We start from the raw sequence: 13509 nt of genomic DNA, 5'->3' as shown, positions 1-13509 counted from the left end.
AGGATCAAAAGCTTCGTCATTCTGTCTAAAACTAAAGAAAAAATATCTGTCTTTAGATATACTTTGAAGTATAACTAAAGGCAAAACTTTTAGTTTTAAGTAGAGCGGAGAGGGATTGGAACCCCTGTCTGGTTTTTATTGTGGTCTGTGACGCTGTTAGAGAGATTCATCCTCTCTATTTGTCCTGTTTACTGAAATCACTGAAAGTGTTGAATATCCTAAACTTTGGCTTGTCCCTAGAACAGTAATGGAGGGAAAATCTTCCAATGGGGACACTAGTTCTGGTGACAACCAAGTTTGAAGTGATTTCCTCTCACTTCTTGTTGTGGATATAGGACAGGAAGTGAAGGGAAATCTCTGCAATTGGGGACACAGATGGCAAAAAAGACAGGGGTTATTAAACTTTCTTACTCTATCCACAATTGAATTGATCTACTTTAGCTCTCCAGTATCTACCAAATACTAACCCTTGGTGGCAAAACTTTCTCTTTTGTAGCTTTGGGTGGAGTAGGGAAGGATTAGAAACTTTTTTTGTTGCTTTCTGTGTCCACATCAAGGAGATTTGTTCTCCTTTCCTGCCTCGGAGACACAGTAGGAAGAGATGGGAAGTCCCACCTTTTGGCAGTTGTCACTTACACAGGTGTCCCCATTGGGGTGATTTCTGGTGACAACTTTAAAAAGTTTTACATTGTTCCACATTTTCCACTGTAGAAATAAGCCAGAAACACGATGCTCCGTTTATTTTTCTTGGCTACATAGCATGGATACAGTGCAAAATTGTAACGTGTTTCGCCCATTGCAGCCCGAGGAAGGCTGCAATGGGCGAAACACATTCGCATTTTGTACTGTATCCATGCTATGTAGCTAATAAAGATTAATAAGAGGAGCATTGTTTTTCCAGCTACTTTATTGCATGGGGCCACGGACACCCCAGCCTGTGCACCGATCTTCAGCATTTTCACTTCAGACATAAGAAGGTTAAGCTGGAGGGTATGTTTTTTGCTTTCCCTCTTTTTATTTTCTGTCTGGGAGACAATGGACACCAGGAGAGGAAGTGAGAGCAAATCACCAGAATGGGGACACAGACAGAACAGAGGTTCTAACACTTCCTGCCCTCTGCCACAAATCTAGAAGATCTTTTGGCCATTTCACTTTAATGGTGTCAGATGGTATCAGTTGCTCCATTAAAGTGGTTGCAAACTTTTACATATACCCAGTGAAGTGATGGGCCTCAAGGGGATACACAGAAACAAAGAAAAATCCTTCTACATAAGCTGTACCTGTTTATCTGCAGCGCTCTCCTCTCTACAGCTGTTCAAATTCCAAAACTTGTCTGAGCTGTCAGAAAAAAAGGGGTGGGAAGCTGAAATTACACACTGCAGAGCTCATTGAGGAGCACTCTGACAGCTGATTGGAGGGAAGAGAACCCCCCCCCCCCCCCCCCTTTACACAGGAACAGAGCTGAGACTGTCAATCAGACTGTGTGCTGGAGCTCACTCCCCTGTCACCTTTTATTCTTTTGGTGTCAGGCTGATGGCTGAGGAAGGAGGCAGCTGACAGAAATGACACTTGGTGCTCTGGACTGAGACAAGTACACACTATTGAGGGATATGCTTTGTTCATATTTCATGTCTGAGGTTTACAAAACACTTTTACCTTTTTTCTTTGCTAATCAAATTCTCTTCCTTCTCAGAACCCCTGGATGACCTCGTGTTTCAGTGCCACTCTCCCATTATACTAAACGGTAAGGAGGGCGTCAGACACGAGGCCGACGAAGACTTGACCATGCGCGTACACCAGCTCAGCGTCGGGGACACTGTGGAAATCACAGTCCGGACCACAGAGAAGATCATCGAAGGGGAACTGACCCCCGAGGGTTCTCCCTCCAAATCCCCCAACAAAAAGAAGAAGAAATTCCGCACTCCGTCCTTCTTGAAGAAGAACAAAAAGAAGGAAAAACTGGAGGCGTAACGCGTCGCCAGGATGGGGTGCTTCAAAGAGGGAACCGTAGGCGACACCTGTTTTGTGCCGGATGGACGTTGCATGGTCCGGAGTTTGCAGCAGGTTCGAATTTCCAACTTTCTACCGCACCGGCTTTTTCAAGGTGCACCAAAGAAAGTTGATCCTTCAGCCTTATCTCCATGCTTCTTCACCACCCAGTTCTGCCTAGAAGACGTTCAGCCCATGCCATGGTAAAACCCCCCTCCCTCTCTCTGGACTGTTAGCAGAACCAGCTCCTTACACTCATGTGTTTCACGCTACAAAAAGACACAAAAAAAATATACAAACCGGTGTTTTGTTTTTGTTTTTTGTTTTTCTGAGCTTCAACCTATTTTTCTTACAAGTTACGTGGCTGCAAGCACATCCAAAATGAACCCAGATTGGGTGTGTACTCAAAATATATGCTCATCTATGATCTCTATTTTTGTCTGGTCAGTTTTTGAATCGGGAATTTATTATTTTTATTTTTTTTTTTGTTAAGCATAAACTGGAAGAAAGTATCTTTTTATGATTGTATTTTCTGAGTACAGAGGAGTATATGCTGTCTGATATGCTGCACCCGGAAAATTTAGAATATATTACAGTTGCTCTTGGCTTGTTCCATTAAAAAAAAAGGGGAAATATAATTTTTTTTTTTTCCCCCACTTCATTATGTTCCCCTGAATACTGGGCTGTGATGGGCCATGTAACTGGACATAAGCATTTATTTCAGGTCTTTTCAGGTTTTTTTTTATTTTTTAATTTCATGGAATTTTAATATCCAGCAGCACAGCAGGTACTGAGGAACTACAATTTCCAGCATGCCCTGTTGTGTTGTCCAAGCCTTTTATTGTAAATACTTTAGAACTATCAGTTCACTCAATGTAGGTATTGGAATTTTATACTGGAAAAAGCATTTTAGTATTTTTTTTTTTTTTTTTTTGCCAAATATCTCATTTAAAAAATTTGCTGCCAAAGGGCTCCTTAAATAAAATATTGCACAATAAGGTCAAGGGGTGTTGGTAGAATTTTTTTTCTTTCTCACTTTTGTGGTTGTGTGGGTTTTCTTTTTGTTTTGTTTGTTTTTTTCAAACATTGAACTGCACATAAATAGAAACTTTGCTTTGCTTGGATGTAATGGTAGACCTATAGAATGCCTCTTTTCCAGATATTATTATTATTTTTTTTTTTTTTACATGCTTATGAAGATCTTAGAATGTACAGCTTACACCAAATGTGGATATTTTTTTGGCAAAAGAAAAAAAAATAAAAATTTACGAGTAGTGTTGCAGGGAATTCTAGTTTTCAAAAAAATTTAAATGAAAGCGTTTATTTTTGCACTTGGTGTTAGGTCTCTCGAGTGTGCCACAAAGTTTGGTCATAAAAATTAGGTTAGGGGAGGGAAGACTCTATTTTTATTAGGAATACAGTACTTAAAAAAAAAAAAAAAAAAACTCCAAATAGAATTTGATATTTACCGTTCCGTGGTTATGGATTTCAGAGTTTACAGGTATGTGAAGATTTAATGAAGAGATGGTTTTTAGTTAGTAATGTATTATGCTGTGATGGCCTGAGTTGTGGGAAGCTAAAATAGAGGCAATACCATTCGTTGAGAGAGAGTGTGTGTGTGTGTGTATATATATATATATATATATATATATATATATATATATATATACCATTTGATGTAAATATAATAATGTGAGGCCATATGCTCATTCCCAGTTATGCAAATCCAACAAGCTTTATTGAAAGCTCCACTCAAACCTCTGACGCGTTTTACCCCCTACCTGGGGGCTTCATCACAGATTGATTTATTAATTCTACAGTTAAGCCCTAGTAGGGGGCAAATTGCATTGAAAGAGAGGAACAAATGGAGTGCCTCTAGTTTTTCAATAAAGCTTGTTAAATGTCTGCTTAGGAGTCCCTAAATGCATTGCCTCTATTTTTATCTTCCATTTAGTGTATGGTAGCATATCATTTTTTTTTCTCGCTAGCAAATTAGAAGGTTCAGTAAGCAAGGAATTTTTTTTTTCGGGTTATTGAGAGGTTAGAAAAATGCAAGAATAAATTTATTATTTTTTTAATAATGCCAAAGATGCCCAGATTTATTGTACAAAAAAACATAGGGTTCTGCTGAACCTCAATATGAATTTTTATTTTTTAATTTGAATTCCTGATTCATATTTTGGTGCATATTGTAGTTGCGTTCATCTCACAAGCTTCCGTTGTAATTTTGTTGTTCATTTATATATCTGTGAATAGCATTAATGTATTCTATTTACTCCCCTCCTCATTCAGAGTGTTAATTCAGAGTCTCCTGAGAAACGCTGGGCGGTTACCATTTTTATAAAGCGTTATGTTAACAATGCAGGTGGTAATTTAACGTTTTTGATCTCCTTCTCTGTTGAAATCACAAAACAATTTTAAGATATAAGATTGTAGTTTCAGTCGACAAAAAGGAGATGGTATAACATTGCCGAAAATCTGGTCTTTGATAAATAACTGTATTTTTTTTTTCCCCTATTAAATTCCATTTTGCTAAACTCTATTGAAAATGTCAACTTTTATTCCCAGTTTAGATTTCAAAATTGGGCAAATTATGTTAGGTTGCTGGAATGTGTGGGAGGTAGATTGCTCAGTTTCTTGTAATCATATTTACAATTGTCCTTGGGTCGAAAACTGTTGTAATGACTTGAAATTCACTACATGTATGACCAGCTCTATGCTCTGACCATGCCTTCTCTTAAAAGCAGCTGCATTGCTTTGGTTTGTGCAACTAAGATCCAACGTTTGGGGGGAAAAAATTGGAAATTTTAGAAAATGTAAATGAATGCCAAATTTAAAAAAATGGTATATTGTACCATTATAACTAATGTATTCTCATAATGGGTACCACGTTGATTCTTTTTTTATTTTTCTTCTGGTAAAGTTTAAACCCTAAAAAAAAAAGGCAGCCTATTATAATTTGTATAATTACAAATTCGTATTTTGCCTTATTCTTTCACCCGTAATATTTTAATTAATTTTGCTGCTTCGATAGGGTGAAAATTTCAGCTCTTCCAGCACACGTACGATGGTTACACTTAAAGTGGAACTATGGGTAAAATTAAAAATGACACATTATACGGTCTTTTTTATTTTATTTTTCTAAACCCCCCTTGTACCATACGTTTATCACCTGTTGATCCTGCCAGCAGATCGGTTGTTTTTCCACTTTCATTACCGGGCCAAGCTGTCCAGCAAAGGTGGCATTCATAGAGGTTGGCACAAACCATATAACGTTGCCCGATGCTTAGAATGGTCAGCTTTTATTTAGAAGGCTGAAGCCCAAAGGCAAAACATTTTGTCTTTTAATTAAAGTCCATTTAAAACTACAAGTCTATCCAAGACTACCCTATACCCAGGGTGACAACAGTGTTGCGCAATTTCACTGCAGTGCAAAGAGCGTTGTCACCCCCGTTAAAGACTTGCCCTCCAGAAGATTTATCCTCCCAATCACAGCTACCAAAACTTGTGTATGAGGATTGGCTACAGCCTACATGTTTCTGCCAAGAAACCACAACTGACACATTTTGCCATCTGTGGGTAGGGCGAAATGCGTCATATGGTTTCTTGGTGGATAATAAAACTATGTTACGGGGGAACTTCGAAAAACAAACATCTATGTTAATGCTATTGACAGACTGCATCTTAGGTCTTTTTTTTTTGCCCAGAGTTCTGTTTTATTAGATATCTGAACAGATGTTTTAGCAGAAGCATTTGAGACATGCTGTAAATACAGCAAATTCTATTTTTTACTGGAAAATATTGCAGGACAAAACACTTTTCTTTTCTATGTATACTATATTTTAATCCATTGGTTAGATACTGGATTATAATTTGAACCGCTTCCTTCGTTGATACATTACCAGTGCATTAGGCTCCAATTTTGTGAGATGCCTTTTGAATATTACTTTATCTCAAATGTGTTGATTTTTTTTTTTTTTGGTGTTATTTTTACGTTGTTTTACAACTTGTAGGAACAAGAGTCTGTGAACTATGCTACATATAACTTTTTTTTTTTTTTTTTCTAAATAATTAAAAAAATATATACAGAAATGTCTATATAAATATATATCTATATGGATGCAATGTTCATAAATATTTTTTAAAAATGCGATCTCATGCTGTATGCACCTTTCCTCCCCCTCTCTGCAAATGCCTCTGTATTCCTGCTTCAGCCTAAAGAATGAGCCATTTGGAAATCTGTCCTGTGGAACTATAAATATATATGTTACCTTGAAATTTGCCGATAGTTGTATTGCTAATTAATGTTGGATCACAAATAAAACAGTATTTTAAGTAGATACATTTTTTTGTAATTTCACCTTTTTAATAAAGATGAGTTAATCTTGGAATTTCAGAGTTCTTGTATGTTTGATTTAGATCAGGGGTGTCAAATGCAATTTAATCACGGGCCACGTCGGCATTATGGTTGCCCTCAAAGTGCTGGTTGTATCTGTAGGACTACATGTCCAGAGCCCCCACCTTGCATCAGATATCAAGAGCCCCCACCATTCCTTACATCACAGTGCCACCCCTCTTGCCTTCTGCTGCTGCTAAGAAGAAGCTGGGGCCAGAGCTGGGAAGAAGAAAGTTCAAGGAGGAGGACCAGAGGAGAGCTAAAGTCAGCTGCTGGAGTCTGCTAAATGCTGAGACCAGGGGAGGCATAGATAAGGGGGTGCTTTTAGAGGGGCTTATTCGGTTTTAAAATTTGAAGTGCTGAATCCAAAAAAACAGGCAAATTTGCACCAAAAAAAGCTACCTCATGGCCAAAGGTTGGTGGACATCACCATCTGACCATCACAAGACCATAGCCAATAACACGGCGCTCCCATGCCTTCATATTACAGACTCCCCTCTTCTAGGAAGATGTTCCACAAGATTTTTAAGTCTTTCTTTTGGAGATGTATGCCCATTGATTTAGAAGAGCATTTGTGAGGTACTGATGGATGAGAAGACCTAGCTCATAATTGGCGATTCAATGCAACTCATCCAATTCATGTTCAGTAGGGTTGAGCTCTGGGTTCTGTGTAGGCCGCCCAAATTCCTCCCACCTAACTGGTGAACCTTTGTCCTTATGGACAGACCTTCTGAAACAAAGGTATTTAAAATGTGAAAAAAATGTGAAGCAAGACCGCACTCACCAACAAAGCAAAAAGAGAAAAGAATGTGGGAATGAAAAAAATCATAGATAATTGTGAATACCCGCTGTTACTCTAATGTGCCGCTGAACAAAGATTTCTCAGATATAATCAAATGTCTCTTAACAGACACGCATGCAGGGGGCATTGACAAAACAATAAAATGAAAGAACAGCGGCCTGAACTGAATCTACAAGGTTTTTTTTGTTTGTTTGTTTTTTTTGTAGACCAACATTAGCTTACAAAGACATGTTAGGCAATTCAGCACTTCCCATCTTGTGGCATAATTTTAAAGAATATAAAAAGATATATAAAAGGTAGCGCTGTGTTCCAAAGTGCTTATCTCGTACCAATGTGCAAAATGGTCTGGAATAAGATTCGTGAAGCTAGAATCCAGATTCTAGCTTCACAAATCTTATTCCAGACTTTTTTGCACATTGGTTTGAGATAAGCACTTTGGAACACAGCGCTACCTTTTATATATCTTTTTATATTCTTTAAAATTATGCCACAAGATGGGAAGTGCTGAATTGCCTAACATGTCTTTGTAAGCTAATGTTGGTCTACACCAGGGGTCTCCAAACTTACTAAACAAAGGGCCAGTTTACTGTCCTTCAGGCTTTAGGGGGACCGGACTGTGGCCAGCGGGAGTAGAAGCATTTTCTGGCATTAGTGGGAGTCAACCGTGCCCCTTTGGTATTAGATGGAGGAATAGTGCCCCATTGCTGATGTCAGTACCAAGAATTATGCCCAATTTTAGGTGTCAGACAGAATAGTGTCTCATATCAGTGGGATGAATAGTGCCCCTAGGGCCGGATAAAGGAAACCAAAGGTCCGCATCTGGCCCCCGGGCTGCAGTTTGGAGACCCATGGTCTACACTCTACAGAGATTGCTTGGTTGTACGCGAATGGTTTTGGAATGGGATGGTCAGGTGTCCACCTTTTTGGACATATAGTGTACAGCAGGGTTTCTCAGCCAGGTTTCCATGGCACTCTAGGGTTCCCCCAGAGGTTGCTAGGAGTTCCTTGAGCAATGAGCAATTTCTGCCTCTCACATAAGTTCCTATTGACACCATTAATCTTTTTAGCTTTCTGTAAGGGGGAAGTCTTCCCAATGACCACAAGTGTAAGGAGCATTCTTCCCACTGACTATCACGTTAATGTACTATGATTTGTAGATGTAGTAATTATTAGCAGGGCTTTCCTGAGACCAGATGGCTGTTAAAAGGGTTGAGAAAGGCTTGTGTACAGTTTTCATTATCCATGGCAACAACATTTTATTGTGGGTCCTTTTTGGCAGTACACATGATTGTCCACTAGGTGGCAGCCAAAAGGCAGTTTATTTAAATTGCAATGAATTGTGAACTTCTCTCTTAACAGACACGCATGCAGGGGGCATTGACAAAACAATAAAATGAAAGAACAGCGGCCTGAACTGAATCTACAAGGTTTTTTTTGTTTGTTTGTTTTTTTTGCTGGATCAACTGTACATTTTTCTACATTCAAAAAAAAAAAGACAAAATCTGTTAGTCTCTTTTTTTTTTTTAAGCAAGGGTTCCTCCAGAGGTTGCTCTGGGTTCCTTGAGCTGTGTGGCGGATTCCCTTACCATCTGATGGTAACTGTCCGGCATAGATCCAGAGCCAACACCCCTTGGCAGAACCGTATGCAGGACACCAATTCGCTTAGGCTTGGCATTCTACCAACCAATGCGAGACGCATTCTTTCTACTACCACAGTAAGGGGCATTTTTCGCACTGACCCTTATAAAATGTTTGCTTTTGGATTTAATATTGCAGCTTACAAATTCTTAGATGTGATGGCTGCATTAACTTTCTTTTGTCTGTTTTCGTCTGTTTTTTTGTTTTGTTTTGTTTTTTTTTTTCTTCTGTTTCCCCCCCTCCCCCCCAAGAACAAGCTCTCTTGCAGATATGGCAGTTATGGGGTTGAGACAAACCATTTACCACTGACGGGTGCTTATAATGGTCAGCTTTTGCTTAAAGCGGATTCCGGCCAGAATGATTTTTTTTTTTAAAAAGTCAGCAGCTACAAACACTGTAGCTGCTGACTTTAAATAAGTAGACTTACCTGTCCTGGGTGCCCGCGATGTCGCGTCCCCCGAGACCGACCGGTCCCTTGACTCTCGGGTCCCGGCACCGCCATCCTAAGTAAGGGAAACATGCAGTGGAGCCTTGCGGCTTCACTGCCAGTTTCCTACTGCGCGAGCGGTGCGGTGTGGCGCTTTGTGAATGGGACACGCACAGTTCCCATAACACACCGCTCCCCATTCCCCAGAAGACAACGCGGGGAGCAGAAGACTGAAGATCACCGCGGTGTAGGAAGAGGCAGATTAGGAAGACTGCCTAGCATTTCACGTAAGTTAAATTTTTTTTTTTTTTTTTTTATGCAATTTTTTTTTTTTCAGGGTGGACCTCCACTTTAAAACCTTTATCCCAAAAGGTAAAAATTGTTTGTAACTGATTATAAAGTGCGAGCTGAAGTTGGGCACCAATTTGTTAGTGTGTCTAAATCTGCTAGTACATCTACACTCCCCCCCCCCCCCCCCCCCCCAGACTGGCAATGCTGCTGTCTGCTGTGCCTCTATGCTCCTTCCTCCAGAGTGAGGGAATGCTAATACATGAGGTGTGTTATAGGCCAGATCACCAGGTGAAATCAGGTGAGGGGGAAAAAAAATGCCTAAAACGAATGCAGCCGCCACATCTAATGATTGGTAAGCTGCAATATTTTACATTTTTGGTTTTATGTTTAATACCATTTTAAGGGTCAGTTCACATCATAGAAACACAGTCCGGATGCTTTTCTGCATGCGTGGTTTTGATGCAGTCCAGTGCATTTTTTTTCCCTTCTTTTCTTGACCTTAAAGGAAAAATGCAGCATGTTCTACTTTACAGTCAGGCTCCATCACTTACTGCATTTATCTTTTCCTTCTCTGGTTCCTCCTTTCCCCATCAACATGCTAATTATTCTTCAGTTTTCATCTCATACTGTATGTGATGTCCTCACTGGGTCTCTGTGTTTCTCTATGCAATGCAGGCAGATCTTGACTGGTGGGAGGGGCCAGCCATGTGCTGTACATAGCTTTCTAAAATCTATCACAGCACCCTGCCCTCAGTACTATCCTCAGGAGTCCTAGGCTTTGATTCATAGAGTAGGTTGGCTCTTGGGAGGAGTTGTGCAAATGACTTGATAAGTGGACGTCAGTCTGGAGGAATGGGCATTCCTAAGCTGTAGTTGCTCTGGGACCCTCCAAGGTAAAACCCCCACATTGCTGATCCTCCATGATTCAAATGAAATCCGATGAATGAAAAGGGTGGCCGGGGACAGTCAGGAAGGGGAGGAAAGTGCTAGATGATGATGGATGTTCTCCAGCCAGGAAATGAGGAGGGCTCTATCTGACTTGCTGCAGCTTCTAATACACATTGTGAGCAGCTCACAGTGTGCGGTGAAATCAGAATAAGCCATTTTAGAGGAGGCACCAGTTAAACTGTGTAACAGGGGGAGGATAGGGCTGCCACTGTTTCTTCAACCCGAACACTTTATCGGTGTGCGGTCAATTTTGTTTTGTTTTAGTAGACACTATAGATTAGTAACAGACCTGGGACACCCCAAAGAGAATAGTAATGTGGTGCGTATAGCGCCCCCTCGCACTCCTGTCAGGCCTTGTTCTGAGCCATGTTTCAGGCAGAGTGTCCGGGTGAATCCCAGACAGGTGGCAACCTTGGCCGCCGGGGATCAGGTTTAAAGGTAATCTGATGTGAAACCACATACATGTGTGAAAAGCCTCGGATGGAAGTTGCCATTTCCTATATCACATTCTAGTTCCAGGCAGTGATCTTGGGGCCCTTTGCACACAGGGCTGTCAGCTGCAGTACATTCCTCCTGATCTATCAGTGTGGACAGGTGGGAGAGGTGCCACGTCCAGCTAAGTCTATAGTAAGATGGGGCTGAATGCTGTACTGAGGACCTGCGTTTATGGCCCTGTGCGTTCAGAGATGAATGCATGGATCGTACATATGGCTCTAATTCCAGACACCACTCAGTACAGCCTGCCATAGACAATGAGGCTGGATGCTGCCCCTGTCCCTCCCTGCTGCACTAAAACATCAGGAGGAACTCTCAGCAGCTAGATGGCGCTGTGTGCAAGGGGCCTTACTTGTTTGGTGCTGGCTTCCACCGCCCCTTTAAGAGCTTTAGAGTGCCAAGGGGTGGGGCTTTTGGCCATGTGACCACCGTGATCGGCTGTCACGGTGGTCACATGATCGGAAAATTCCCGATCGCTGCTTGTATACGTTAGCCACCGGTCAATGTGTCTGGAGAGCGCACTCTCAGCCCAGCTTTATTGGCGCTATTGCATGCAAATATATGGCCGCCGAGACACAGCATATTTGCGATTGCTTGGCACCATCCGGTTAACCACCAAGCGCCCCCCCCACACGTACGTTTACTACGGCAGGGCGGCCGCTCTGTGTCAGATCACGTACATAGTACGTGATCTGACACTTCCGGGTCTGGGGTGCGCGCCGCCGGCAACTCACTCCCGCTGTGATCCCCAAGACTAAGCTCCGGAGGGGCGGAGTGAAACGCATTGGAGGCGCGGCCTCGTCAAAGCTGAGGTTGTCACTCCATTTATTGCAGCAGGACACCATAGATGTGCGACTTCCAGGGGTCACTTTTCCTTTCTTGAACCACTCCAACTGTGATTGGATACAGCGGGAGCCAATCAGCGGGTCAAGTGGAACACATTTATCCCTTTGATTGCCCCTGATGTTAACCCCTTCCCAGCCAGTTTCATTAGTACAGTGACAGTGCATATTTTTTTTTAGCACTGATCACTGTATTAGTGTCACCGATCGCCAAAAAGTGTCAGGCGTCCGCCACAATATCGCAGTCCCGCTATAAGTCGCCGCCATTATAAGTAAAAAAAAATATATATCCCAGAGTTTGTAAATGCTATAACTTTTGCAAAAACCAATCCCTATACACGTATGTGTTTTTTGTTTTATTTTTTAACAAAAAACATGTAGCAGAATATATATTGGCCTAAATTTATGAAGAAATTTAGATATTTTTTCATTGGATACGTTTTATAGCAGAAAGTAAACTTTTTTTTTTTTTTTTTTTTTCAAAATTGACGGTCTTTTTTGTTATAGCAGCAAAAATAAAAAACGCAGAGCTGATCAAATTTCACCAAAAGAAAGCTCTATTTGTGGGGAAAAGACAAATTTTATTTGGGTACAGCGTCGCATGACCGCACAATTTTCAGTTAAAGTAATACAGTGCCATATCGCAAAAAATGGCCTGGTCAGAAAGGGGGGTAAACCTTCCAGAGCTCAAGTGGTTAAAGTCCAAATCATCAGAATTTTTTCTATATATATATATTTTTTTTTTTATTGTTCTGTAGGGTTGAGAAGTGTTAGATCCTCAGTTGGATTTTTATTGCTGCCATGCCCCTTGGGGAGATTTCTGCTTACTTCCTGTCATGTAAGGTGTCATGGTGGAGGAAGTGAATCTCCCTATGGATTGATGGCTTTCATACAACGTGTCTCATGTATTTTTTTTTTTTAATTTGGATTTTTTTCTTTTCCCTTTTTAAAGCAGTATTAAACCCAAAAGCAGATATATCTATTAAATTGCAGCTTACCAATTCTTAGATGTGATGGCTGCATTCATTTTCTTTTTTTAGGCTTTCTTTCTTTTATTTTCACCTGGTGATCCAGCCAGTAAGTCTGTTGGTTTTTCGACAGAGCAAGCTGTTCGTCAGATGTAGCAATTAGAGATGAGACAAACCATTTACCACTGAAAGGGGGGTTACATGATCAGCTTTTATTGATGTAAAACCTTTAGCGGTGCACCGAAATGAAAATTCAGGATGCACTTGGGCGAAATCGAAATGGTCTTAATATAATTATATATATAGATAGATTTTTTTTATAATTGTATTATATTTTACTTTTAAATTAATATCATAAATTTAAACTAATATGAATTTGTCGGCCATTATCATCACTTTTTAAAGCGCTATAAAAAATCCTGCTTGCTGCATTTTTGGTGCGTATTTGGCAAACTGCACCAAAAACGCACCTCCGCATGTTGCTTTTTTGTTATGAATTTGTTGAGTCACATGACCTATGACAAACACACCATAAGCCCCAATTAGACCGGTGTGACTTGTCATTCGCTTTTACAGTTCCAAATAGCATGAGAAGTCATACCCTATTGTCGGCAATAGAGCCATTCAAAATTGTTGCGACTCGGACTTTGCGCTGCCGCACTGATTAGAAAAAAAAAGGTTCCTGCGGGTATTTTTGCGATTTTAGGTGCGAC

At 40.6% G+C, this 13509-nt stretch overlaps 1 protein-coding gene across 4 annotated transcripts in view; it reads left to right on the top strand.

The window, feature by feature from the left end:
- ADD3 (adducin 3) overlaps positions 1-6380 on the top strand; it is a 152216-nt gene extending 145836 nt beyond the window's left edge. For all 4 annotated transcript variants that reach the window (XM_073595910.1, XM_073595907.1, XM_073595909.1 and 1 more), the window contains one exon: positions 1694-6380. In XM_073595910.1, coding sequence (XP_073452011.1) covers positions 1694-1971 — 278 coding nt within the window. In that variant the 3' untranslated portion in view covers positions 1972-6380. The remainder of the gene's footprint in view (positions 1-1693) is intronic.
- Positions 6381-13509: the final 7129 nt, after the last annotated feature.

This window comes from Aquarana catesbeiana, linkage group LG08 (assembly GCF_042186555.1).
Source record: "Aquarana catesbeiana isolate 2022-GZ linkage group LG08, ASM4218655v1, whole genome shotgun sequence".
NCBI classification, from domain to species: Eukaryota; Metazoa; Chordata; class Amphibia; order Anura; family Ranidae; genus Aquarana; species Aquarana catesbeiana.
The sequence above is the reverse complement of the archived record's forward strand: the minus strand, read 5'-3'. Positions and strand labels throughout refer to the sequence as shown.